This window comes from Betta splendens, chromosome 16, assembly GCF_900634795.4.
Source record: "Betta splendens chromosome 16, fBetSpl5.4, whole genome shotgun sequence".
Taxonomy (NCBI): domain Eukaryota; kingdom Metazoa; phylum Chordata; class Actinopteri; order Anabantiformes; family Osphronemidae; genus Betta; species Betta splendens.
In genome coordinates, this window is record NC_040896.2 from 20223892 (window position 1) to 20251433 (window position 27542).

A 27542-nucleotide genomic window follows, 5' to 3' on the forward strand; every position below is an offset into this window, starting at 1 on the left:
TAACTGATGACGCGGCACATTCACGCCCACCGAGAAACTTCGGGCCAATCACTGCGCGCGAGACATTTGCGCGTCTGCGCAATGTGAACGCGCGGGATAGCGCAAACACCCAAACAATGACGGCAGCCGAGTGGTCCTCGTAGTTCTATTCTAATTTACGGAATTAAAAAACCTTACAAGAAGTCGAAATATAAGGTTTGTCATTTTTTTCAGTAACATATGTTGTGTCGCACGCGCGACTGTGTGTTCTCACTCAACGAAACAACCCAGTTTCGGTTTACTAACACCAACTGTACTCAAGCTAAAGAAACATTGCCAGATAAACATGTCATCTCAAATGACCGTCGTTTTTCTTACACTCAGTTAACGCTGGCTGTCGTTTTGACGCATCATTTCTATTTTAAAGGGTCTAACACAGACTCATGTCTGCTAAACAGACATCTTGTTTCATTTAACACGAGATCTGATCTAATACTATGTTACCATCGTTTATTGAATGAGCCTAATGTGTTTCTCGTTTAAGGTGAGACTCAAGCGTTGCTGACAGCATGGCTGATGACTTTAGCCAGTCTCTCACGCCACCGGTTTCCCCGTTCGCAACAGACAGCCTCTGTGAACTGACTCCAGCCCGACCACCATGCTTCTGCTGCTCTGAAACTAAGGACGAGCCCAATGGAGCGCTCTCTCCAGACGGCTACGTTACTAGAGGCTCTTTAAAACGGTATAGCTAATCTCTGTCCTGTCTCTGCCATAGGAGGTTAGCAGCTTTCACTGTCTGTTGTGTGTAAAACAAATTGTCCCAATTAGAACTGTATTTTTTCTGGGAACACAAACTGCTGTTTGTTTTAAAGGTAACTTCCGCTTCTAATTCCTTGCACTGAAATGAGATGGCAGCAGAAGCAGGACAACATTAGAGAAGAAAGCCTTTACTAATATAACGGTACCTGTTCTTTAGGCTCCTGTTGCACCTTGACCCAGCCCCCACAGACTATGACACAGACACAGTGGAGATTTTTGGCTTTCCTTGGGTTACAGAAACAGCCCTGGTGGAATCCCCAAAACTTCTCTTTCGTCTTTTCAGGTAAAGCAAGATAGAAGATAGAGTTAAGGTAGTGTTTTTTTGTTGAGGGGGCCTTTTTTACTTCACATACAAACAACAAGCAATATCCACATGTACGTAATTTATGTGTGACATGTGACACAATTTGGTCTTTGTTATGTTTCAGACAAAAGATTTACAGGTTGGAGACATTGGTGCAGTCCAGTTCACATGACTTTGGTAAGCATTTAAAGTTCAACTTTAGCACTTTAGCAGAACTTCAAAGGAAATGTTTATTTAAGCAATAAATAACCACACAAGACATCTCAGTAGCCAGTAGCTATTCACAAGCAGCAAAACTGTTCCAGTAGTTGATCAGGTTGTTGAGTGGGACATTGGTGTTTAAGTAGATTAAGTACAGGCATTATTTATATCACTTGCTTTATTATTTAGGTCAAGCAGGCAACCTCCACTATGAAGCAGAAGACCTCAGAAATCAGTGTGTTTCCTTTCTGCAGTATGTCAAAGTCTTCTTGCACAGGTAGATCTACATGTTTAATGTCGACACAGTTATGAATTATTTAAGGATGTTTTCGTGCGTGTTATAATGTCTTGCTTTTACATTTGCTGTTTTTTTATTGTCGAGTGTCTTTTTATATATGTTCAGATATGTGGAACCTTCCAGCAACCTAAATGCAGGTCTGTCCCACCCCTATGAGGAAGTGGAAGCTCAGCTTCCCTCTTGTCTTCTGGAGGAGTTGTTTGGCATCACTCTCCTCATAGGAAGACTTAAAGACCTGTCTGCCAGCGTTCAAAGTGCCTTCACTATACAGAACCAGGGAAAGGTGACTCTTAATATCAGTGAGCTTGCTTACAGTAGTTTAGAATCTAAAAAACCTTTTATTGTAGTATGAGTGTAAGGTGTACAATACTGTAGGTGTAGTAAGAGTGTATCTGGTAACATATTTATATTAAACTTTACATCGGAAAAACGTATAGCTAAAGAAGAGAAATGACCAGTGTGGTGATATTTATAAATTGAGTTTCCTTCACCGTTGACATTTAATGTTGAGTTCTGCTTTCTCCTACAGATATTACCTCCCTCTTGGCACTTGTTACACCTTCATCTTGACATCCATTGGTCAGTTTTGGAGATTCTCTACCTTCTTGGTCACAAGCTGCAAGGTACTGTATAGTATGTGCCAAGTCCTTGCAGAAGATTTAGACAATTTATTGTAAAACGAGATGGGACTTTAGTTGTTATCATGGAAACAGGCTTTCTGTAATTTTACCATTTCTTCTCTCCAGGCCAGGTGGTGTACGCCCACCAGTTTGTGAACCTGACAGGAGAGAACCTGACTGATACCAGTTTGTTTGAAGAACACCTGTGCAGTCTGCTTTGTGACCTTACTGGTTTGGCCATGGGCAAATACAGCAAGGTATGCAGCTACTCATTACATTTAACTGTTGAGCTGCTCCAGTGGTGCTTCTGCGTTCTGTTTCAGCTAAAAATATGTGTGCTTCTGACGCAATAACAGAGTTTATTTTTCTCATAACAGAAAATAGAAAAGGGCTGCAATAGCAAATACTATGTAAAACAAGAAGGTCTTCTGTGTTTAATGGGTCCTATTGATTTTTAGGTGAGGCCTACAGAGGCTCTGAGCAGCCATCATTACCTTTGCTCCTGCACTAAAGAGCTGTGGGTGCTCCTCATTCACCTTCTGGAATACAGGAATAAAACACTGCACACGCCGGTAACAAAAATACACCCATAGACAGACAATAAATTATTGCTTTAAATCATCTACTAAATTAATCAGTGTGTATTTCTCACTATCTCTTCTAGTCTTTTTGGAGCTATATGAACACATTGCTAAGGCCTCTGGTTTCAGGAAAGCCTACACTAGAACAATTCAGCGGCCTCCCCACTCACTGCAAAGACCCTCTGGGGTTCACGTGGTGGTTGGTCACACATCTAGCAATGTTTGGCCAGTACAGCCGTAACGGTACAGCCCAGAATGGGGTAAGAGAGACTCATAAAAGTAATGTTATCTTCATACAAGCTGTAAAAATAAAATAGTAGTTTTGAAGACATTTTTCTATTAATCTAACAGAAGACATCATTGTGGTGAATAAATTGTGTCTTCACACATGATGAAACATGACAAAAAAACTTAGCAGACAGAAAACAGGACATTGGGTCACAACACCTCTGTATTACAGTACAGGTACTCTGGTATTAGAACTGATTTAGGGAGATGACTTTTCATGTGTGATCCCAATTTGATCCTTAATTAATCATCCTTATTATTAATTATCGATACATCTAGTTTGTTTTGTATTGTATGTATTGTTACTATATTACTCCTAAATTTATCCACAGAAACATTTGAGTGATAACTGGACTTTTGTGGAAGAGTTGCTCAAGTTAACGTGTAACCCCAAGGTCAGCACTGCTTCTGATACTGATGTAAGCTATCTAATTCTCTGTGTTTAGTGGGCTTCAGTCATATTCAATCCTATGTGTGTGTGTGCTTGTGTTTGTACATATAATAACAGGGGGGTCTAGCAGAGGAGCCTATTAGGATGCACATTCACTGCTGTCTCAGTCTCTGCCTGCTCTGGGAGCCGAGCACCAGTGCAGTATCCACACTTTGGGACTACTACAGCAGGAATCTGGTGAGGAAACGACAACATGAAATGCTGTGGGAACTTTCTGGTGTAATGTCCTAATAATAACCCTTTCCGTCTTATAGACAGATAGATAATCATATTTGCTGTCTTTTAAATTGAATAAATTTGTTAAAAATGATCATAGAACTCCCTTTCTGCCAGAATGCATCATTTACCGTGCCCTGGCTTGGGATGTCTGGCCTGGGCACTTTGTCCAAGACACCCCTTGGTCTGTTGGGACAAGCCCGCAGCTGCTGCTCTCCCTTTCCCCTCCACTCTCCAGGACACACACAGCTCTACCGCTCATCCAACTCCTTCCACATCTTCCTTCGTTTGCTGGCCCTGTGCCTCGCCCAGGACAGAGCTGGCGGAGTCCCACAGAGACAGATCAAAGGAAGGTAAGACTGGAGAAAAGTCTGACAGACTTTGTAGTTCTCGTTACTTCTCATTTTTCTCCCCCAAGAGAAGTAGGTCTCACAGCCATACAGTCAACTCATCATCATGTATATTACATACAGCATTTAGGAGGAACTGTCTGGAGCGTAGAGTGTGTGCTGGGTATACTAGTGTTTGAAGTGTTTAGCGAGTCGTGTTTAGATATGTGTGTGTGTAGCTGCATGGTTGTGTGAATACACAGACCATGTGTGTTTGCACATCATCATGTATTTCAGTCTTGTTTGTGTGTGTGCCAGGTGCTCTGCAGTCTCCCAGTATGTCTTTGATATTTACTCAGGCCCCCCAGTGAAGCAGGTGTCTCAGGAGTCAACCACCTGCTCTTCAGCACAGGCCAGAGCCAAGGGGCCTCCTACCAGTGCGCACATACACACACGCTGTGCACCTGCTCCCTGGAGCAGCGACACGGTTTCAGAGTGTGTGTGAGGCTGTTGCATTGAGGGTAGAGTGTGTCTTTGTGAGAGAAAGTAAGAAAGAAGTGGGAAAAGATTCTCCGCTGGTGTGTACTGGACCATCTTGTATCCTAGGCCGGCTGGGCGCCAGAGAGAGGCAGCCATAGATAAATCCGCCTAATGACTTCCCTCTGTCTGGAATGTGCTCAGCAGCACTGCAGACATGGAGGCTAATTAGCTAACGAGCATGGCGGTTAATTCGCCTTAACGAAGCTGTGTCGGTTTCCAACACGAATAGAGAAGGGAGCTCGGGTGGTGGGGAGAAGGGGGATGTGGGTGGTAGGCAGTCTGGCAACAGCCAGACTGGGCTGGGACAGGTCCAGATCCCCCCTCCCCCACGCACACTACCCTCCACTTCCCTCCACCAAAACTATCACCGCCGCCACCACCTCCTCCCCCTCAGGATACGCGAGGCATGCCGACTGTATCGCTACGACGTTTCGGCATTGTTCCCACTCCTGGACAGGCTCTGCAGGACACCCGCGACGGCCGCATTAATGGGATCGACTGTGAGCATGTTGATCTCCAACGCTGGGAGTTAGGAGCATCTGCTTGCCTCCACAAAAAAAAAGCTGTCCAGAATAAACAAACAGACAGACAGGTTGAGAGAATACAGAAAATCCCCACTGCTACCTCCCAGTGCGCTGCTTATATCCCTGTTACATATTACTCATTCATCTATTTAAATCTCCCTACCCCCATACTCTGACTGCATGCTTGGCCACCTTCTCCTTTTATAGTCCTCTGTGGGTGGAACTAAGCTGAATTCAGTGTTAACCTGGTCTTTCTATGCTCCTCTCTGTTTTCTTCACTCCTTTATATCAGTCATACTTGTTACACTTAGTTTGTCTTGGGATGCTCGCTGTTTGTGTTTCGACCCAAACAGCAGCTCTGCTCACCTGTGTGGGCTGCATGTGTGTTTGGGTGGTGGGGTGGAGAAGGAGGGGCCTGTAGCCTTCCATGTTTTCCTGCCAGGCGAGCAAACAGCAAGCCGAATGTGTAGCGATACGTGTGTGTGTGTGTGTAGTTTTATTGATCTCTCTCTGGTGTTGCAGTAAATTGGTTTGGCTGTAGAGAGAGGGACCAAGCGCCTACTGCTGTGTATCTGAGTGTCTCTGACATTTAACATGATCTTTAAAGGCATTTCTCCACAGTGCCCGCAGGATCTAAAAACGTGCTGGGTGGTTCTGTATTCTTCCTCTCTTTCTCTCGCTTTTTTTTTCTTCCTCTAACCACCCCACACACACTGGACACGCATTTGGCTGGGCAGCCTCTCCCCTGGAGCTGAGAGGGTGATAGAGGCAGGTGGTGAGGTGCATGGTGGGGGTAGAAAGTTCAGTGAGCCTGCAATAAAAGTCTAGGTTTTCAGCAGAAAACAAAATCACCTCTGACATGTAAACAAGTAATGTGATAGTTTAAAAAGCAGGAACTGTAATTTCTCACCACCACTGCTCTAGCTGACCATGCTTTGTTCTGTGTTTAAAACCTTTGACTTCCTGTCATTATTCTCTATGTTTCCAGGATTTACTCTAAGTTCTCATCAAAGAAGATGCAGGAGTTGTCGGAAGCAGGCCTCATGAACTTTCTGCTGCTGTTTCTGGTGGTAGCTCAGCAGGTAGACCTGGAGGATGTCGCCAGCAGAGCCTGTGAGCTCCTAGGCTTTCTTCCCAACAACTGTCCTATAGGGCACCGCACCCTAGTCTGGAGGGGACAGTTGTCCCTACTGTTGCTGTTTCAGGTACATTTGTTAACTAGAACACATCTTATAAAATATATATATATATGTGTGTACAGTAATTCACTGAAATCTGTCTGGGAATATGTATTATTTCAACAAAAGCTTTTTTAATGTACAAATTTTACCATTTTTCCATCTTTGCTCCAGGAGAGGGGTCTGGATGTCGGTGCCCAGGCTAGCTGGCTGGCTTCCTCCTTTAATCAGATGGCCAAAGAATTCTACAATAAGAACACAGAAGTCTCTCGCAGACTCGCCCTCTGGGGGCCGCTTGGCTCCTATCTAGAGGGTGTCGCCGAGGTGTTTGAGACCAGCTCCAATCTCAGCTTGTCAGAGGAAAAGCTGCTAAACGACGGCTTCGATTGGCTGCTGCCTGCCTGCCGGCAGTCAGAGCTGAGTTCTGCTCTGGGCTTTCTGCAGACAGTCCTCGCCCAGCTCAGGTGAGACAGCTAGTGTGAAAATCCACCAGCTCTTAATTATAATTTTACATTTCCTCAAATTCTTTAGTGTTTTTTACTGATATCTACACCATCACATATACCACAGTAGACAATTTCAGACAAATGTTTTCTGCCCACAGTCAAGCTAAGCTTTTGTTAAAATCTGATATGTGGTCACAGCAGAGGTGAGTGACCTCTTCTGCTCATCTCAACCCAACCCAGATACCACTCACCTCTCATACTGACAATAGACGGATTGTGCAGTCTGCAGTAGGGAGCATCTGTAAAGTCCTTGTGTTGTGTTGAGGCCCGTTAGTCTCGGGAGGACTAATGGCCCCCAGGTCACCCTCACCAGGTGCTGTTGAAGCCCTGAGTAGAATTACAGGCTCAAGGGACCCTCAACGGATCCTTCTGTGGTCATGGGATGGCAGTAGTGCTGCGGGTGTATTGAGAGACTATGCGTCAGGATGGGTTCAGCTGTAGGACACAGGTGTTTGTTACATGGACAACCCAGTAGCAGGTCAGAGAGCCACTGCTTGTGTTTATGTGAGCGGCAGTTGGGACAGAAATGGAAGCAATAGTAACTAGATGACAGGAGAGAATTATAGGTGATGTTTTAGTGCAAAGTGGTATACCTCAGTTATAATTGCAATTCAATTATAAATGATACAATTGTTTAGATTGTCTTCTGTAAATTGTATTCAAGCAAGAACATGATCTGGGTTAAACTTTTTAAACGTTATCCTTCTTGGAAGCTGCTACTGGGGTCAATACCTAGCTGCTATTATTCTCTGACTATCAATCATCTGAGTTGTTGGAGGGTAGAATACACTTGTTCTATCAAAGCTTATTTGCTGAAATCAGCTGAAAGCTGCCGCTGGAATCAACACTGATGAGAGTGAACTAAAACGGTGGTTAATCACTGCACAGTGATTTCAGTCATTGCTGCTATGAAAATATTGATTAGAGCAGCTTTAAAAATGTAGGACGCTCAAGATTATGTACAAATTGGAGCAAGCGTTTAATGACTGCTGCACATCAAGAAAAGTTGACGTGGTCCTGTTTTGACTTTTTTAGGGTGCGTGATTTCCTAAATTGTACTTTGCATAAATAGTGTTTGTGTCATTTTAGTAAACATTTTTACTACTATTCTATGCTGCATTATCTGAAACATGGGGACAAGGACAATGTCAAATGATCCTCAGTCCTCTCTCTGTTAATGTAGGTGCGTAATTGTTTTAATTTTCCTCCGTATATGTTCATTCTCCGTCCTGCACACACGCAAACCCACACACCTGCCCACACACCAAAAGTGCAGTGCTAACCCAAGTGGCTTGTACAACATGTCGTTAGCTCTGCTAATTCCCAAACTTCTCATCTCGGATCATCTCAGAGGTTGGAGGGGACACATTTGCACATTAATGGCCAAGAAGAGAGAGAGAGAGAAGTAGAGAAGAACTCTCAGAGGCCCACCGTGTTATGGCCCAGACTACACTGACCCGTTTAACCAAATAATAAAAATACCATGCTCTCTCCTTCCATTCCGTCCCGCCAAATTAAACATAATTCTTCAGCCTGGCAATTCTTGGTATCTCTTTGTGATTAATGCTTTTTCTGTGACACAATTAATGGGTAATTATGTAGCCTGGCAAATTTAGCCTGTGCATCATTATGTCTATTAAGAGCCGTGTGGAATCTGCACACATTAAGAGAATTATTCTGCCAATGGCTGAGGCAGCGGAGGGTCCGGACATTCACTCTTGATAGCTATTGCCATGGTGCTGAGGCAAGAAGCCAATCCCAGGCATAATTCCTCAGTTTGATTCCTTCCCATGACCCTCAGCTGTGGAGGGGTGGGGGTGGCAGTGGTTGATGAGGTGAGCTGGCTTTGGCACACCCTGTTGGAACTGTTTTCGGTACAAACAATTAATCCCCATCTCTTTGGCTAATAAAACAAGCCTCCCTGTGAAGAGTTTTCATTTGAGCATGAAAAGCACTCATATTGACCATTTGTTTTTAAAGTCAAGGACATGCTGTTTACTTACTGTACGTTTAAGAGAGAGATGTATTAACAACCACACCTACGTGTGTTATCGTTTCACAATAGGGTGTCATATGGGTTAGGGGTTAAATGGGGTTCCTAATGGTGTGTGTGCGTGTGTGTGTACAGATTGTAAGAAGCCTCAGTGAGGAGGATTAAGTGGGGTCTCTGATGATGTCTTGTACAATGAGGGCTGATGGGTGTGAAAGGCCCATTCCGCAGTAGTAACAAGGCTAATGAATTCAGACTCTAATCGATTGTTTCAGCTCTCTCTGGATTAGATGCAGCCTTGCTGGAAGGGAAGGTACCATCGGTGTGTGTGTGTGTGTGTGTGTGTGTGTGTGTGTGTGTGTGTGTGTGTGTGTGTGTGTGTGTGTGTGTGTGTGTGTGTGTGTGTGTGTGTGTGTGTGTGTGTGTGTGTGTGTGTGTGTGTGTGTGTATGTGTGTGTATGTGTGTGTATGTGTGTGTGTGTGTGTGTGTGTGTGTGTGTGTGTGTGTGTGTGTGTGTGTGTGTGTGTGTGTACCATAGTAGCAGAGCAGAGTGCATCTTGGAGGATGGGATTGAAGAGGGCATTTACTAGTTCCTCTTTCCTCCTTTCCCAGCACACCTCAACCCATGCAGCCCCACACCCCCATCCGGGCGAGCGATGGGGACAGGAGGATCATCTCCAGTCTAAATGAGATTACAGCTTCTTCAGCTGCTTATCTGGGCTAATGCCAGCCACTGTGGGGCTGCTGTAGCGGCTGGGGCTAGGGCCAGGGATGAGCCAGAAGAGCCAAAGTGTAGTCTGTGTATAGGGGATCAGCATTAGGCTTCACTCTATAGCTATAATATCCTCCTATCCTTCCCCACCTCTACCCCTGCTCCACACTGAAGCGCACCACCGCACCCAGTAATCTCCCAGGAGAGAAAACACGTGAAGAAGGAGTGAAAGAGGGGAAACGGGGAAGCAAAAGGATTTGAGGGAGTAATGGGGGGGGGGCTGTTGTACACAGGGGGCAATGCTATGTTTTGGATCAACATTGTTCGGATTTGTTTACCTGCTTTCTTTGTGTGGTGTGTCTGTGTCCTTCTAGACGGGTTCATCAGCGCAGCGGCCAGTCAGCACCCACGCTGACCTGTGCTCCTGCTGCTACCAGTGCGGTGAAAGAGCGCCACCTGGCGGTAGCGACGGCGCTGTGGGTCCACTTCTTACCCTTCCTGCGCAGCCTACGCCTCTCACAGACCCCTCTGCCACAGGTGGCAGATGCTGCTGCAGGTCAGTGTTGCCCGCTGCGAAAACAGGAAAGAAAACGGTGTGGCGGAAAGTATCCAGACACATACACTTGAATCACAAATTCATAATTTCCCGAGTATTTCTGTAATCAGCAACAATATTGAACAAATGTTGTTCTTCCTCAGGATTCACCCTGCTGGCTTTTGATCTGCCTGGCTCTGCCCCGCAGGACCTTCAGCCTAACCCAGTCCAGTCCATAATGCAGTGCTTTGGCTGGGATGACATGCTGCATCCAATCCTGGTGACTCGCTACCTTCCTCATCTTCTTCAAAACAGGTGCACTTACGTTGAAGGGTTCACCTTCTATGGCTTTATGTGAATCACAAAGTGTTTTTATCTCATGAGTCCTGTTGAGACAACAGGGAATCAGCCAGATTGGCATGATTTACTCCTTTACTCTCTGTCACTCGTCAAGCGTTATTGTACAGCACGCCACTGTACACTGGGAACTAAATAATTAATAAATTAGCCTGCAAGTGTCCTTGGTATTGTGAAAAAGCATTTAATGAAGAAATTGTACCTTGCCTCTAAAGAGAATACCAAATGTAGTGCATCTTCAAAATTACACTCAAGGGTACAAAACAACGTGACTGTTTCAACCTCAAAGGTCCTCTTCAGACAGTGCCAAATGATATTAAGGCACTACTCCTGAGTGTAAGGGCAGAACAAGGACGATGCATTTATTTATTGTGTACAAGTACCAACCCTACTCCTCAACAGCTTGATCCGTCACTAATGTGATTTATAAAATGAAGGCGGTTTAATTCTAAGGAAAATTTAAATTACCACACTCTATAAAGACATTTTATACTCGTGTTTTTTTGTATACATTGACTTCATCTCTCTTTTTTTCTTTCCACAGTGAACTTGTGTCCTCACTAAGCACAGGTTCGGCACAGAGTCTGTCTGTGAGGGCATGGTTCAGATGTGTTCTACAGCAGCACCTTCACAAGAACGCTGATGGCTCTGACAGCCGAACAGGTAATACCAATGAATATATTATGAATCTGCACCCTACAGTGTGATAAATAAATAAGTAGCCAATGTACAAAAAGCAGGAGGATCTGTTGTAAATCAAATCTGGTGCATCTCGAAAGGTTAGACTAGGGAAGAACAATCAGAGTGTTATATTTTATACATATTTATTGTATAATAAATTAGTACATCATCAATTCAATACTAAGTGTTTGTGGCTGCGTTTCCCAGCACGTGCTGTGCAGGAGCAGTTGTGTGAACTGACGCGTCTCGTGCTAAGGCTTCCTGAAGTGGACAGTCTTTTGCAGAGAGCCAGTCTCCCGCCTCCGACCACCAGACTTGAGACCACTTCAGCTCTGGAGATGTTTGTCAAGGTAACTCATGCTCACGTGGTCTTAGCAAATGGATCCAATCCATTTTTAACTTATCTGCTTCGTGTTGGTGGTCAGGCTGTTGGTGTCGTATACAGCGGACTTCAAGTTGTGTCTGAGCGCTCTGCTATGGTGACCAAAGCCCTTGATTACATTGAAGACATTCTGAAGCACATTAAACCATGTCTGGTCAGCAAGAACAAAGAGGGACTGCAGCTGGTGTACTGGGCTGTTGGTGAGTTTATAATCTTAAACCTTTAAAGACACTTTGTCATTAAAAAAATAATATAATTTCACAATATGTTGCAGATCACAGTCTAAAGCATGTAATTGTTGCAGCAGTGTGTCTGACTCTTTGCCTCTATGCCATCTAGGCTGCATAGTGAAACACTGGAGCCCCCTGCTGGCCACATCCAAAGCCCAGCAGCTTCTGTTCCGCATCGTTGATGTGCTGCTGCTTCCTCACAACCTCACCCAGCAGGACAAAGCTCTCAGGGACAGTCTGCCACTCTACCTACAGGTAAGCACAGACATGTCCTGGACAGTGAGTACTAGCAAGAGCACTAGTTAAAGACAGGTGAGCCTCTCTCACTCATCTGTCTATATGTTGTTCAGATGGTTTCACTGTAACACTTTAATGGGTTCTCTTGCAGGGACTGTCTGTGGCTTCCAATGTGTCGCAGTCTCAGGGAGCCTATCTGAAGCAGCAGCTCCGCTCTGTCACCCGTAGGTATCTAGACCATTTCCTTCCTGCCTCACCTTCCGCAGCCATAATTGCCAACCACCCGGTACTTCTCGGTGCCTGTGAGGCTCACCCGTCCACCCGGGGCCGAGCGCTGAGAAGGACCGTTCTGGAGGTACTTTGGTAAGTGACTGTCGTGTCCTTCCACCGTCCAACTTTTCACTTCCAGTCTCATGAGAGTATTTGTTTACAGTGACAGCTTCCTGCAGTTCAAGGGTCATGCCCCGCCACCTCGCTTAGCTTCAGTCCTGCTGTTCCTGCTGGAGCTTCTGAGACGAAGCAGTGACTCAGACCCAGCCCTTCTCACTTTTGCCCTCACGCCTCTGCTACGTTGCTTGATGCTGGTCAACGAGCCGCAGGGTAAGTGATTGGTAGTTTTCTTTAATTTATTATATATAAATATATATATATAGGTCCTGTTTTTTTCTGTTTACCAATGGGAATATCAGTAATTGCTCGACTCATTGAGTTCTGTAAGAATGTGCTGTAACATTGCTAATCACAGAGGTGCTGCTTATAATAGCATCTCTTTATGCTTAACAAAGTTGTGTCTTATAATTACACCATGGCTGCTGTGTTTTCATTCTGCACAGTGAAGAAGACAAGCACAGATGCTTTACAGCTTGTAGTGGAGAGATGTGCTGCAGTATCTACAGAAGGACCATGTGACCAGATGATCACTGTCTTACGGTAATTTCAGTCATGTCTAGTACTAAATATCTGCACCTGGACTGGAGCTGGCATAAACACTGTGGGCAAAGTGCCACTGTTTTCATGCCTTCACTGTGGCCTTCATGGGCATCATTACTGTGATCCTAGGTCCTTTGTGGAGGAGAATGAAGGAGTCTATGACAGACAAGTATTCTGCATTCTGGAGACGGTAGCTGTTTTAGATCCCTCTGTGGTTCAAGCTCTTATTCCCAACCTGACTCTCAGTCTGAGAAACACCGAACACAAGAGAGGACTAGGCAAGAACATTGCCTTGAGGTAAGAAAGCCCATGAATCACATCCTGGATCCCACATAGATGATTTTCACCGCTTACAACTTTTTTTCTACAGTTGTCTGGACAATAAACAGCTGTTCTGTTCTAAACTAGTATTGTTCTTTAGCTGTAGTACCTTGTTGTATGTGGCCACTGATGTAACTGCTCCATCTCTGTGTAACAGGAGTGCTTACAGGAGGTTGCTGTGCCTCCTTGGGGAGAGTGGGCAGGCTGAAATAACTAGTCTGGAAGCTGACTGAAAAGTCTTTTAAAAGAAGGATCCATGTCCAAGACCTGGCATCAGCTCCAAGAATCTCTTATTAGTCATCCATCTTTTTTTGGCCATTCTCAATTTGGTCATCAGAAAGAGGATTTGATAGGGACACAAGGGATTGTACAAAACATGCTGTTGTTGAGAATTATTATGTGATAATGCTAAATATTAACATGCTGGGAAAATGTTGGGTCACGCAATCATGGTCTATTAGCCTAATGCCGCTAGCTTGTATATAAAGAATGTTTTGTAAAGAAGGCACAGCTTTGTAATTTGGCTCATTAATAACTAATGAGATAAAATTTGTAAATAAATATGGACATGTTAATGCATCATCTTCATTTCTATAGTAAAGAGAAGTGAGGGATGTGACTATTGAAGTCAGTACAGGCTATTTGTGCTTAAACCATCAGGTGCTGGATCTGTCTCTACTCACTTGGCACTGTGAATTACAGATTTGATGACAGTCGTGGGCGAGCCCAAAGAGTTCAGTAGCAAAAAAAAAAAGTGAGTAAAGGAGAGGAGGACTGTTTGTTCCAATTCTCTCTCTCGCTTTTTCCAAGTCGCAGCAATCTCTCCGCAATCCGGTTTTAGTTTGCACCTAATCACATGAAGTCTCACTCCTGTCTCCCACAATCATCAAGTACCATTTTCTGTCATTGCTAGTCATTTTCCAGCCTCATCAAACTGCAATGCCTCCCTTCATCTGAGCAGTTTTCTGCCGTGCTGCATTCCTTTCCTCCAACACTGTCAGAGGTGTTCAGAGAATGCCAGCTTGAAGGATGCCAGGAGAGGTGATAATGTACTTATATAAAGATTTCAATTCAGTATCCATCGCCACTCATTGTCACATACACTGGTCGCCTCCTTTTGCCCATTATTAACAGTCTTTAATTATGTCACACATTGATTCTGGAGCTCCATGCATTCTTTAAGATGGTGTGGACAGATGAGGAAACTGCAGCTCTAACATTTTCTTTTTTTTCCTTCAAATCGGCATAATGCATAATGTTATTCTATCATATACAGACTACTGAGCAGATACTGTGAGTAAAGGGAATGACCAGACATTCATCAAACAGTCTTAGGTCCTGAGCATAATAGAAATGTCTCACCCACATGCACAGGTAGGTTTTTCACAAACAGCTGCTGTGGCCATATTTGCTCATATTCACCTTATTCAGCCTAAAGGTTCCGCCCAGACTAGTTTCACTTTACTTGATCTGCATGTTTTCCAGGCCACCAAGCTGAAACAGTGGTTTGATGCTTCATTAGAAAAGAGTTCCTTTAAACTCGCTGTTCAGCTGTACCTGCTAACCACAAGTCACATGACCAGCATTGTGTTCTGGCATTTTTATTTGCGTTTCATCCTGCTCTTCATATCATTAATGGTGCTTCACTCCTCTGGAAATATAACAAATGTCATTTATTGTGAAAGCCGCTTGCATCTGAGTTGCCTAAAAGCTTGCAGAGTAGCATGGCCCTGGTATCAGGAGCGTACTTGTTATATTCACAGAAATCCCTGTACGTACTCGTAACAGCGGCAGCAGGTTCCAGATCTTAACTACCACCAGGCCTTTAATTGTCAGCCAAATGTGCCAATGCTGACAGGGTTGTGGGTTGGGACTCTCCCGCCCTCTGCTTCCGCGTACATGTTTGTCGCGCAGCGGTTTAAACAGCACCTATCCTGTGATGGGGGACTTGTAGAGTCTGTAGGTTTGGGCAAGTGAAGTAGGGAGCAGGGAGGAAACAGGTGGCGATCCCATTGGAGGCAAAAGGCAGCGTTGGCCCATAGAACACCTCCTCCTTCCCCTCGGCGCTCAGGTCCAGCACCTAGAGAGAACAATAACACAGTAAACCACCTCTGAGTTGATTAACGGGTGGTTTTAGGCACGTTAGCACTGAGGCTCACTGATCGGGTCATCTGCACTGATGATGAAGCTGGGTTCTACATTGTTTACGACTCAAATTTCAGAGGTTTTCCTTGAACTATTGATCAAACACTAGATTAAAATGTTTAACATTTAGTGCATCATATCCTGAGATGAGATTCCCCTAGAGCATATGTATAATATATCAAAGAAATGAAAACAAATGTTACTACCACTCGCACCTATGGTGGTCCAGTTCCAAATAGACAGGTATTTAAATATTATTCTGTTTGTTTAACCATACAAATAAAAGGTTTCATGACCGTTTTAAAATTGGACTATGCTAAAATATTTGTTCGTGATATCTGAAGTTAATACTTGTGATACATTCACCATTGTTTGACACCTACTTCGGACAGCGTTAGAGCTGTCGCTTCCATAAAATCATCAGGTTACGCCCCCTTACCCTCCTGGTTCTGACACATGGCCAAAGTTCAGAAGCAGCAGCTCCCACCTGAATGCACGCGAGGGGCTCGTTGGTCCAGATGGAATACCCTCCGACCACGTAGATCCTGTCGTCGTGCACGGCCACGCCCGACTCGTTTTGACCTGGGGGAGACAAAACCAACGCCGCTGCTTCACTGTGCCAAGCAGAGGCCTTGACTTCCAGAGAGAGGGAGGCAAGTTTGAGAAGACGGAGCTGTGTGGATCTGAGGAGAAACGATGATTCACCTGCTGCTGCTGCTGTTAATCAGCAAACAAACAGGCGTAAAGTCTATATCTACATCCTGTATGTTGGGGCGCGCCTCCTACATGTGGCCCACCTGTGAGGAGGCTGAAGGAGCAGCGCGTCCACTGGTCCAGGTCCATGTTGTAGGAGTCGATGTGGCGGACGAGGATGCGGTCGTTGTTGTAGTCCAGGTCGTTCCCGCCCAAGACGTAGAGCTGCCTCCGGACGGCGGCCATCACGTGGTAGACCCGCCTCTGCAGCATGGGGCTGCGGGCCAGCCACTGGTCCTGAAGAGGAGGCGGATGAGGAGGAGGTGGGAAGGGAAGGATGAATAAGATTAATATTTAAGCATAGCCATGCATGGGTAATTGATGTATGCTCAGTGCTGGATAAATAACGTGACACCGGCGCTCTGCTTGCTACTAATGACTTCCCTCCCTATTTCTAATCATATGTTTCAGCCACTCCATTTACACCAAGGATCCCTGCTCATTTCACTAAGTGCGTCGGAGCTTATTTCGTGTCGGCGCACACGCGTGCGTCTGAGCGCTTGATTGAGGCGGAGAGAGAGAGAGAATGAGCGAGCGAGCGCGTGCGTCTGCCGGGAGCTGACGGGTGGCCATCTGCTGAGGGGAGCGTGGGTGGGGGTTGCTGTTTCTCTGGCAGGTGAACGCGGATCCGCGGCGAATACAAATGAGACGGTGCCTCGCTCGCTCGCTCGCCGCCGCGCTGACGTGCGGCGCTGCGGACCCATATGGACGCGCTCCCGACACGTATACGCGTTCTATACGGCCTCGCCGACAGCTGCGAGAACGAACAGCGGCTGCAAACGCACCCAGGTTCTAGTTCCTGCACGACACTTCGGGAAATATATGTCACTGAACGTGACCTTGTTGCTGGATTTACATCACAGGGCGCGTGATTCTCTAGGGTTCAGCTCAGTAGCTCATCGGTTCCATGTTCTAAAGCATAATGTTTCATAATGTATACATCCTGTAGTTTTCTAGCTTTTCCTTAATTTTCTGCCTGGCGTGAAAATCGGTTAGCAGACACTTGACACTTGTTGTGTCATCCGTCACTGTGAACAGCAGCATCAGCTCCACATTGTTGGACCGTGTGGATCACTAGAATTGTGTGTTGCAATTCTTTGCGAAATCCTACAGTTTCAGGGAAAATGAGTCGTCCTGAGAATATAAATCAAACACGTTTACTCTTTGGGCTGTGATTTGGTCTCTAGTTCTGCACAGAGGAATGTCAGGCTGCTGACGTCTATGCCAGTTGTTCCACTGGACCGTCTCATTGATGGCTCTCGTTTCATAATCACCTGTTCTGGGTCGTACACCATCAGCCGGTTCTGGTACTGCGCCGTGTTGGTCACCCCACCTGCAACACAACAGAACACCCTGCGGGCGTTTAAACACGCATGCGTTTCTATGAGCGGGTGCTGGTCGGGTCGGGTCGGGTCGCGGCGACCCGTGCGTGTACCTGAGACCCAGAGCAGGTCGTCGGCCACGCAGCCGGCGTGGCAGGACAGCGAGCGGTCGAAGGGCTGGACGAAAATCCACTTGTTCCTTTTGGGACAGTAGCGCTCCACGGAGGGCAGCACCTGCCGCAGCTCGTTCCTGCCCCCCACCGCGTACAGGAACTGGCCCAGCGCCCCCAGCACGAAGTGCTCCCTGCAGGCCTTCATGGGCGCGATGTCGGCCCAGCGGTCGCCTCTGGGGTCGTACCTGCAGGCGGACCTCACCGCGCACGTCCTCCCGGTGGCGTGCTCCGCCTCGCCGCCCACCACAAACAGGAAGTCCCCCATCACGGCCACGCAGTGGTGGCTGCGGCCCGTGCACATGGGCGCCAGTTCGCTCCAGTTGGAGCCGCCCGCCACGCGCACGTGGTCCTGCGCCGCCGGGTTGAAGAAGCGCAGCTCCCGGACCCGGCTCACCTCCCGCTTGCGCCCGCCCACGATGTAGAGGGTGAGGGACTGGAAGCGGGGCCGGGTGCGGGCCGACTGGCGGAGCGGCTGGGCGAAGGCGGCGCGGTGGTAGTCCAGGGCCTCCTCCACCAGCGCCGCCGCCGTGGCGCTGGAGCGGACCAGGGGGTGGCTGCGGGCCAGGTGGTGCAGGGCGGGGACGTCCATGAGGCCGTAGCGGACGTGCTGCAGGAGGTCCTCGGTGTACTGGTACCGACAGTCGTGCTCCAGCCACAGAACCACCAGCTGCAGGCGGAGAGAGGGAGGAGGGGAAAGAGAGCAGCGGCTTGAAATCTGCGTGAAGCGGAATATCCGAGAAGCCACGAGTAAAGGACGGCTAATCATAATTATTTTCCCAGACACCTATAGGCTATTTTATCAAGGCCGAGGCAGGCGGCTGCTGCATCCACACATGCCGACGCACAAACAGGCACTTATTAATCAGCAGCATTCAATATACAGACTGTAAATATCCACAGGCGCCCTCCTTTTTTTAATGCCGCCAAGCTGGGTTGCAGAGAAGGGATTTAATTGAACTTGAGAGCAGAGGAAGGTTATTTAGCTGCAGCGAGGTGTTATTGTGTGGGCGAGATGACTGGAGATCACTGATACCGTTATCGGGAAAATGAAGTGGCTCCTGCCGCAATCAGTGCCGAGACGGAGAGCTCTGTACAGTGGAACAGAGGTTTACTGGGATGGGGGGGGTGACAAGTCAGAGCGCCACATCTGGAAGACGTGTGACGCGTGCACAGCTGCTCGCTAATGTGCGACGGACACGCGAGGCAGGAGCCTCGTACTGTGTCTGTGCCACTCTCCTGTCTCTGCCTCCCGTTCTCCACAGCTCAACTCCGCCTCTCGCCTTCTCATAGCTCTGAAGTGACTGCGTGTGTGTGTGTGTCTGTGTGTGTGTGTGCGCGTGCGTGCGTGCATGCACGTGCGCACTCTGGCAGCTGACTGTGAAGGTCACACGGCATCACACAACTTCCTCAGGGCACAGAATAAATCAACTCCTTCTCCCTCTGCACTGGAAGAGAAAGTGTGTGTGTGTGTGTGTGTGTGTGTGTGTGTGTGTGTGTGTGTGTGTGTGTGTGGAGAAGACAGCAAAAGAAAGGGATAGCGAGGGAGGGGGTAGAGCAAAAGGAATAGCACGAAAAAGAAAGAGGAAAGGAAAAAAAACAAAGCTGGAGAAAATGTGATTTCCAGAGCGTGAGAAACTTTGAGTGACGATGATTGACGGCCAAGCTATATCGGTCTGGTATTGGCGCCCCCCCCCCCCATTTTTTGGCAGACGGCCCCCGCTTGCCGCTCGCTTCCGTCTGATGCCCAAATTAACCTTCTAGGCGAAGTGAAGGAGGCCCAAAGCAGCCTAATCAGAGGCTGATTATGGCGGCGGCGGCCGGCTAAAGGGTCAGGGTAATTGTGCCATCAGAGGCCTGATTGTTTTCAATCAGACGGGCGGCCGAGTGACAGCTGGGGGATTGGGGCCCTGATGGAGCCGCGGTGGGCCTAATCAGAGGAGAGGAGAGGGGAGAGACAGGGGGGGCGGAGGTGGAGGGTGGGGGGCAGTTGATTGGCGCAAATGAACAGTCAAAACGCGCAGTCGCCATCCCGCGCGGCCGCTTTGTAGCCGGCACTTCATCGCGCGCCTATGCGCGCGCGCACGTGGACGCGCGGGTTCGGCTCCCGTCACACACAATCAGGAACAGCGGCGGCTATTACACGTCGTCAGTGATACCAGCGCAACTGTGAGACGAGGACGGGGGTTTCATTAGCTGTTTATGTGTCGTTCGCTGCGCTTGTGTGTGCGCGTTGAGTGTTTAGCGCCAAGATCCAATTTGCAAGCGGGGATAATTGTTTCTCGCTTTATTTTTATCCCAAACATTACCTTAACACTAAGCCCTGACAGCTCTGTTGCGCGTCTCCTCGTGCCTCCGGCGGCAGCGCGTACCCGCGACTGCGCCCGCCCGCTCGCTCGCGCGCGCGCGCCCTTCGCCAGTACCTTCCATATTTCGTCCTCGCTCAGGGACGTGAGGCGGTCGCTCTTCAGAACCTCCCTGAGGAGGCGGTAGGGCAGCTGCAGGGCTTCCTCCTGGCGGCTCTGGCTCAGCTCCGACAGATGCTCCACCAGGAAGGCCACCACAGCGTCCTCTAGCGACGGGAGGTGGAACAGGTCGGCGACGCGGTACAGCTCCAAGTAGTTGACGCTGCTCAGCTCCTGGAAGAACAAATGCGCGGACGCACGTTCAGCGACAGCTGTCAACCACGTGTTGAGGTAACTACTGAATTAAAAAAACTTTCCTTTGAGTGGGAAAATGAGCAACATTTGCTTGAAATCAATTTAAGTCTTAGTCATAACTATGTTGTTGTTTATTTTTTTTTTATTTACTCTGACAGTTAAACAATGTTGCAGAGAGAAACGGTGACCAAGTGCAGAGGACACGGAATGAGGCGACTGCTGGAGTAATACTGCCACCGAGTGGTCAAAGCTCGGGACACACGAAACAGCACAGAGTCCATTTGCTCTTCTGTTAGACCTGTGACAATGAAGAACTTCCACAAAACAGCCTCTCGGGATTCAATTAAAATAGGTTCAGAATCACTGCATTTTGTTGCTGGTGTGATAAAAGGATGTGGTGGCAGTGATCTGAGGTGATCGATCACTCTGCCAGCGTTGAATTACTGTTGTCTAAGTAGCTGCATGCAGATTTTGACAGTTCCTATAAAACCAGTGCAAAGTGGAGCATTTGAGTTTGTAACTCGCTCGCTCACTCACTCGCTCAGTGCAACACGTAGGCCTTTACACCAGTGGATGACTGGCTGTCTGTTCTGCTGTTACACCCACCAAGTACCATCTCGAGCCCAACCAGCCTGCACGACTCACTACAAGTTTTTTTTTTTGGCTGTACAAGATAAAACCATAAAACCACAACACATCCAGTGACAAGGCAGCAACAGACAGAGAAATATGTTTGTGTTTTCACAACCTGTTGCACTTTACTTGTCAAGTTGTGAAGACAAAGGTTCAAACCACTCAACATTAGATTAAATTAGTTCTTCGTTGTTATCCATGTCTGAAAGCTGTTATATAAGGAGGGTCTATAACATGTATTTGAATATTTTAACCTAATGTAAATATTACAAATGTCCAGAATACCTTAATAAACCTAAAACCCACCTCCTGTATTGTATGTATCTTGTAGACATAATGAAACAGTCAGTGTGTTGCAGACCTTCACGCTGACGGTAATGCTGTGTGTGTGTGTGTGTGTGTGTGTGTGTGTGTGTGTGTGTGTGTGTGTGTGTGTTTGTTTGTTTGTTTGTTTGTTTGTTTTTTGTGCATTTTTGTGTGTTTGTGTGTGCGTACCTGGATGAGGTAGTGGGAGCAGAGGTTGAGGAGCTCCAGCAGCTGAAGGTGGCTGCCTGCAGACAGGACATCCTGGATCACCGCCGGCTCCAGCAGAATCTGGGAAAGCAAGGTCACCGAGGTTTGTCCTGCAGGTGTCACTTTCACTGTGGGTACGTTCCAGACACACCGATTTCCCTTCTACACAATAGACTTGTGTCTATTTATACCAATATATTGATTTATTATCAAGTGAATATGTATGTAGGTGATTGAGGAACAAAGCTGCTCAGTGGACATTGCGTCACCGCAGGAATGTAAATTACATTTTGTGTTTGTCACAGAATCTCATTTTGTTGAGAGTCTGTCACTTAACATCATGTATCTGTTTTAATTCATGCTTCACTTGGGCCTGTAGTTCCTTGCAGCAGCATCTCTCTGAATCCACATGTATATAAATAGCAAGGCAGCATCAGACTGTTCCACCAATATGCTTGATTCATGCTCCTGCCAGTGGCAACATATTTCGGATTTATTAGAGCGTCGATTGTATCAAAAAGCGTTTGCGTGAGCAGCAGCCAGACGAGGGAAACGATCTGCTCAAAGCCTCCTTCTGTTTGCTCCTTTTTACCCAGGGTTCAGGAGTCCCAATGATTACCAGATCAGGCTAAACACGCCTCATGTGACCTGGTGGTGGTTTGTCTCCTTCTCACCGCTGGGCCGGGGGCTGGGTGTGATCAGCCATCGACCACGAGCAGCTAATATGAGGCCTCTTAGAGCGGCACAGCTGCTTGGCTGTGTGTGTGTGTGTGTGTGTGTGTGTGTGTGTGTGTGTGTGTGTGTGTGTGTGTGTGTGTGTGTGTGTGTGTGTGTGTGTGTGTGTGTGTGTGTGTGTGTGTGTGTGTGTGGTGGGCTTTTATTGAAAACGCCACTTCAGAGCTTTTACTTGGAGGAGGACAAATCAAAGATGCTTGCAAAGCTGCCGCCCTCTGCTCCCACCTTGAGCTCTGATAATGTAGACACAAGACTTCTGAGAAATGAGATTGTCTGATAAAGCTGAGATACTGCAGGATTTTCCAAGTGCCTCTGCTAATTGCGTTACGGGCTGCAGCTTAATATCATAACTCGCTTAGAGACTGAGTGAGAGCATCCTGTGGGCCCGTGTCCTCTCGCTCACCCTGCTGGCCTATGACATGTGGCCAAAGGATTTCACCGGCTCATTATTTACAGTGTGGGGATAAGCATATTGGCCCCGACCTCATCCGCCATCATCTCCTCTGGGCAGACAGGAGCTGAGCCAAAGCAGGGCAGCTTGCAGGCCTGCTGCTGACCCACTTACACCGTCTAAGTGACGCGGTGCACCCGCTGCTCGCTTCCACGGTGCAAACAAAATTACAAGTCGTTACAGGGTTCCTGACCTCGCGGCAGCCGCCCTCGCAGGCCGTCCTCTGGGCCGAGGGTCGGCGGCGCTGGAAACGTCCAGGTGGGCGAACGGGAGGTGGCGAAATACAAGCCCGCTGGCCTCGCATCACGGCTGTAGCATGAAATCCAGCACCGCTGCCCGAAAAAGGCTCTTGTATTTTAAAGTGACACTAGATTAGAGACTGTGACGCAATAGGCCCTCATTTAATATGATCCAAACACGTCTTTAAAGAGGAATAACGTTGCTTTGCGTGTAACTGGAGCAAGTCTCCCTGCTGCAGTCGCTCGGCTTATCACTGTCTGCTCAGGCGGTGGCCAGTGCTCACCTGTCCCGTGTAGGCGAAGTCCAGAGCGTGCTTCAACCCGACGCTGGTCACCCCCTGCAGGGTCACTTCATCCGCCTCGCTCTCCACCATGCACAGGCTGAACATGGCCTGATGGGCGGAGACACAGCCGTCACATCACACAGACACCGGTGCAGCACACACGTCACCGTGAAGCACCACGCGCTGATGTCATTTCCTCCCGCTCTGGTGAATTACGAGGCCAAAATGGGGTCAAGTCTAAGGCTTTGTGTTTTGCAGCACGAGGCGAAACCTTCCTCCTCAGACTTGTGGAACATGTTCTATTTTAACAGTATCAATCAGTTCTGTTTGTGCTTTTTATTTAAGGAAAACCTGCCAGACACAACATTCTAGGGCCCCTCACTATTGATTGGATTGACTTACCCACCCTCTCTAGAGGTCACTAGAAATAAATAGCCTCTCTCTCTGTCTCTCTCACACACACACACCCACACGAGCGTGTGCACACCACGTTCCATGTGAAATCAAAGCAGCGAAGGCAGCGTCTGCAGTCTGTGCGTGGGTCCAGCTCGCTGCCTGCGAATCTAAGCTATCGACAGGGATGCTGCAGCCGCTGATCAAGGTCGACCGGCAGAGAGCAGCACGGCGGAGGGCGAGGGCAGCTCCCAGACCTCACCCGGCTCTCCGCCGCCTCCTTGGCCTCCCAGATCTCACTCGGCTCTCCGCCGCCTCCTTGGCCTCCCCGGGGCTCCGCCTGCTCGAGTCACCGCCGCGCTAATTAAAAGCCCACCGGTCCACTGAGCACGGGAGGGGGCTCGTGGCTGAACCTGGGGCTGAACCTGGAGCCTGTGTGCATCAGCGTCAGACGCAGGAGGGAGGACGGAGACGCAGGCAGACGGAGTGTGTGACGGAGAGGCTGATGCTCTGCAGGGAAGGTCGAGGACGCCCCCAGAGCTCCAGCCCGCGTGCCCCCGATGAGGCCATGATGCAGCTAGCCTCACCTCAGCCTGATTTATGCCTGTCTGCTCGGGGTGATCGCGCCAGAGGAGTCCTGCTCTCCTCCAGCACCCGCTGAAATATTACGAATGCAGCGAAGTGGTTTTCTTTTTCAAGTCTGGCCTGTGAGAACGTCTCAGTGCTGACATCGACCACGGTTCCGCTGTGTTGAAATTTAAATCTGATGCTCATTATACATGTTTGTGTCAGTGGGTGCTGCGTGACGCCGGCGATCCGGCCTCGCGTCCCCGAGTTCGACGTGACGGCACCGGAGGCGCTGGTCCAGGTGCCCCGTCGCAGCCGCCGCGCCCGCTGGGCCGCTAACGTGCTGTAATCACCGCGCCGTGCGTGTGTCTGTACGGCTGAGTGCGAAGGAGACGGAGAACGCGGTGGCTGTTCACAACACGAGCTCCCCCTCCTCCTCCTCCTCCTCCTCCGTCATCCTCGCGGTGGTGGAGTCAGATGACAAAGTGAAGATAATGTCATTAAGGCTCCACAGCGGAACAGACTGAGTTGTCGTCCCTCTCTCTAATGGTGCGCAGTGTCTCAGCCGGGACTTGACGAATGCAGAGCGAGGAGGACGCACAAAAGGAGGGACGGGGGTCGCAGCGCACGGAAGAAAAAATACCCTCCACATATGTGCACACGCTCACACCGGAGCAATAACTAATTATTAATCATAATTAATTTCTACTTCTGCTCGGCGTCCGCCCCCGCATCAGACCCCTCCTCACTTTTCCCCGCGCGCTGTCCTAGCGACCCTCCGTCCGGCTGTTTGACGGCGTCCTCCAGCCTGGGGCCGGACCCGGGTGGGGTGTGAGGTGAGCGTCCATTCAGCCTACTCACCCTGAAGTAGTCGCTGCACGCCGCCAGGACGGCTTTGTGGGCGTGGAACTTCTGCTCGCCGGCCACCAGGGTCACGTCGCACAGCAGGCCGTCCTTCCGCTGCTGGTTGAGCGCCGCCAGGACCGAGTCCTGGTGGGACTTGGACTGGCAGAGCCTCTGTCCCGTCAGCATCTCCCTGCAGCTGCACACAGTGATCGGTCAGTGGGCACGGGTTCACACATATCTGGCTGACGGGCTCCGTGCTGTGGACCTGTGTAGCGGCAAACGGCCCCCGTTGTGCAGCCCCTCCCCTCCCCAGCGCCTGTGCCCATCCGTCAGCGGCGCTGCCCCGTACGACCAAATCCATCTCCGTCCACTTAGAGCCGGCCGTCAGTCTAAAGGCCGCCGTGCGCCGGGAGGCACCGCTCTGTCACCTTCACGGCGACATGAGGGCAATAATGGGCGCGCGTGGGCGCCTGTGCGTGCCGGCGACGGGAGGTAGGATGACTGATGAGTCAGGCCGGGCGCCTGGAAGTGGACGTCGCTGGAGGAAGAGCTAGAGAGAAGGGAAATGACGGGAACTACCGCCCAGAGCGAGCCTTTTCATGATGAGGAGGATGGAAACATAAGGGGATGAATTAATGATAGAAAGGCTCCGTGACTTGGAGCATCACATACAGGAGCCACGCACACGTCCTCATGGAGCCTCAGTAACACAAGCAGCTGCTCTGAGGTAATGAACGGGCTGGAGGAGAGCTGAGAAAAGGGACTAATGCATGTTGACAATAACAGATAGAGCTTCTTTACCCTTGTCCAACCTCTGTTACATCAACGCTACAGAGCAGTGCCTGCTGTTAGAGCCAGTGAGTGCAGGCACCGGAGACGCTATTGATCCGACTCAGGCCACAATACAGACTGGGGCTCTGGGCCGTGTACAGCGTGCGGGCCGGGCCGGACACCTACCTGAGGCTGGGTTCACAAGGCATTCCCCTGGACAACAACCGAGGGCACGCGGGCGGAGGCCGGGGGGCGGCGCCGTCGTCTCAGGCGTCGGCCTCGACGGGACGCGGCAGCGCATCGGCGTCGCTCAGTCGCTCCGGTCGAGCCCCGGCGCGCTGTGGCATCGTCCTGTGCAGCGTGGGGGGGGGATCACACACACACATTTACTGCCTCTGACAGATGTTAGAGCCGATCTGTCGTGACAGCTACGGGCAGCTACACCACACGCTCGACACTTGAAACAAGCCGAGTCCACATGACACCAGGTCCTCCTGCTGTAGCTACAACCTTGACATCATGTGCTACACACCTGAACGTGATATCCCACAGTGTCCTGTGAGATAATACCAACGAGCTCACGAGGGAAACGGAGGTCAGGACAGATGCTCGGCGGAATCCAAGCTGCTCTCAGTGAAACATGACTCACTCACGGTCTGTCTGGCCGCAGAAGACGCCTCCAGAGTGGCTGAGGTGACCTCCTGGCGATGACTGCCCGTCATTTCTAACACACATACCCGCAATATGGCTCGATTTAGGCTCTAATCGCAACAGCCGAGCCATTGTTCTCTGTGAAACGCTCTAATCTCCCCACACACAGCGGTAACATGTCTTTTACACATGCCCAACACGGGAGGAGGATGCCTGTTGCCACAGAAGCACCATTAGCGTATTAGAACTATTACTTTCCGGCTCGCGGCTGTCAAAGGGTCTCCTAGCAACAGGCCAGCGCCTCGGTCCACACGCCGCGGGCGCGGAGGAGAGAGCATCCTCCCAGCGCTCGCGCACGAGTAATCCTGTTGCATCGCCCGAACGAGCCGCATCCAGAAGCACCTTTCGGGCTTCGCAGGAATCCGCGCCTTTCATCGTAGCGCAGCGCGAGCTTACGCACCTCACACGGCAGCGTTGTTCCAGTCCGTCCCGTCAGTCGTCCGCCACGGATGACATCCGATGTCCGAGGCACGGTCTCGGCTTACGTCCGCGGGGAGAGGAAGGGAGCGCGCGGCGTCGGGGAGATGCGCACGGCGGAGTCACCGTCGCTTTTATTGGTTACAGTGCAGCACCTAAATGATCACGGTAAAACCCCGCCTCTCTACGGCGGTCACATGAACACGGGTGTAGATGGGAAACCGCGCCCCCTGGTGGATTATTGGGGAACTGAGTGATGTGGGAATCCTGTACACAGAATGAAAGGCGTCTGTAGAGACACTAGAGGTCCTTATGGGATTAACAGGGACCGCACAACAACAACAAAAACAAGAACTATTTAATTACTGACGAATTGTTGATTAATAGTTTATAAGAAAACACCCTGTAATACATGTGTCAATGTTATACACACTGAGATTTTCACATACTCCCAAATACTTAAATAATAATTTTACATAACTGACATGTGTCATAAGTGTGAGTAGCATTTGTAGTTAGAATCAGTCTAACTAGACTAACTAGAATTCAGTCCTCACTGAACACAGTGTGGTAGCTGTGGTAGCAGAAACTCACTTTCGTTGTCTCACTCAACAAGAAAAACATTAAGCAGATTGATGCTACACGTTTAAACTTGCCTGCTACGTCCATACATCTACTCCTCACATTAAGTTTTAATTTATCGCATCCTTGTTTTTTTATGT

At 48.9% G+C, this 27542-nt stretch overlaps 2 protein-coding genes across 7 annotated transcripts; one reads left to right on the top strand and one right to left on the bottom strand.

Moving 5' to 3' along the window:
- Positions 1 to 52: 52 nt before the first annotated feature.
- mms22l (MMS22-like, DNA repair protein) lies at positions 53 to 13798 on the top strand. Of its 2 annotated transcripts, none has more exons than XM_029129919.3 (26): positions 53 to 195; positions 524 to 721; positions 956 to 1081; positions 1227 to 1279; positions 1493 to 1580; positions 1686 to 1884; positions 2131 to 2224; positions 2348 to 2478; positions 2680 to 2793; positions 2886 to 3062; positions 3423 to 3485; positions 3599 to 3718; positions 3875 to 4110; positions 6139 to 6355; positions 6503 to 6792; positions 9912 to 10093; positions 10237 to 10387; positions 10974 to 11092; positions 11318 to 11460; positions 11536 to 11692; positions 11832 to 11977; positions 12111 to 12322; positions 12393 to 12559; positions 12793 to 12889; positions 13019 to 13186; positions 13368 to 13798. In XM_029129919.3, the coding sequence occupies exons 2-26, from the start codon at positions 549 to 551 to the stop codon at positions 13441 to 13443; spliced, it is 3699 nt and encodes a 1232-aa protein (XP_028985752.1). In that variant the 5' UTR covers positions 53 to 195; positions 524 to 548; the 3' UTR covers positions 13444 to 13798. The 2 variants fall into 2 exon arrangements, with proteins under 2 accessions (XP_028985752.1, XP_028985753.1); XM_029129920.3 differs by having other exon boundaries at positions 1707 to 1884.
- A 524-nt stretch (positions 13799 to 14322) lies between these two features.
- On the bottom strand, positions 14323 to 27014 carry klhl32 (kelch-like family member 32). 5 transcript variants are annotated; one of them, XM_029129928.3, is made up of 11 exons: positions 26804 to 27007; positions 25879 to 26043; positions 24937 to 25117; positions 23116 to 23223; positions 21389 to 21487; positions 20024 to 20239; positions 17544 to 18270; positions 17383 to 17441; positions 16153 to 16345; positions 15843 to 15937; positions 14323 to 15290 (listed from the first exon to the last, which is right to left on the bottom strand). In XM_029129928.3, the coding sequence occupies exons 2-11, from the start codon at positions 25899 to 25901 to the stop codon at positions 15129 to 15131; spliced, it is 1863 nt and encodes a 620-aa protein (XP_028985761.1). In that variant the 5' UTR covers positions 25902 to 26043; positions 26804 to 27007; the 3' UTR covers positions 14323 to 15128. The 5 variants fall into 5 exon arrangements, 4 of the variants coding, with proteins under 4 accessions (XP_028985761.1, XP_055358968.1, XP_028985762.1 ...); XM_055502993.1 differs by lacking the exon at positions 26804 to 27007 and adding an exon at positions 26225 to 26603; XM_029129929.3 differs by lacking the exon at positions 23116 to 23223.
- Between the last annotated feature and the right edge of the window lie 528 nt (positions 27015 to 27542).

Coding starts and splice junctions, on each gene's coding strand:
- mms22l (XM_029129919.3), top strand. CDS start 549: ATGGCTGATGACTTTAGCCAGTCTCTCACGCCACCGGTTTCCCCGTTC. Junction 722..955: donor ACTAGAGGCTCTTTAAAACG/GTATAGCTAATC, acceptor CCTGTTCTTTAG/GCTCCTGTTGCACCTTGACC. Junction 1,581..1,685: donor GTCAAAGTCTTCTTGCACAG/GTAGATCTACAT, acceptor TTTATTGTCGAG/TGTCTTTTTATATATGTTCA.
- klhl32 (XM_029129928.3), bottom strand. CDS start 25,901: ATGCCTTGTGAACCCAGCCTCAG. Junction 23,224..24,936: donor CGTGCAGCGACTACTTCAGG/GTGAGTAGGCTG, acceptor TCCGCCCATCAG/GCCATGTTCAGCCTGTGCAT. Junction 15,291..15,842: donor AGCCCCTCGCGTGCATTCAG/GTGGGAGCTGCT, acceptor TGTTCTCTCTAG/GTGCTGGACCTGAGCGCCGA.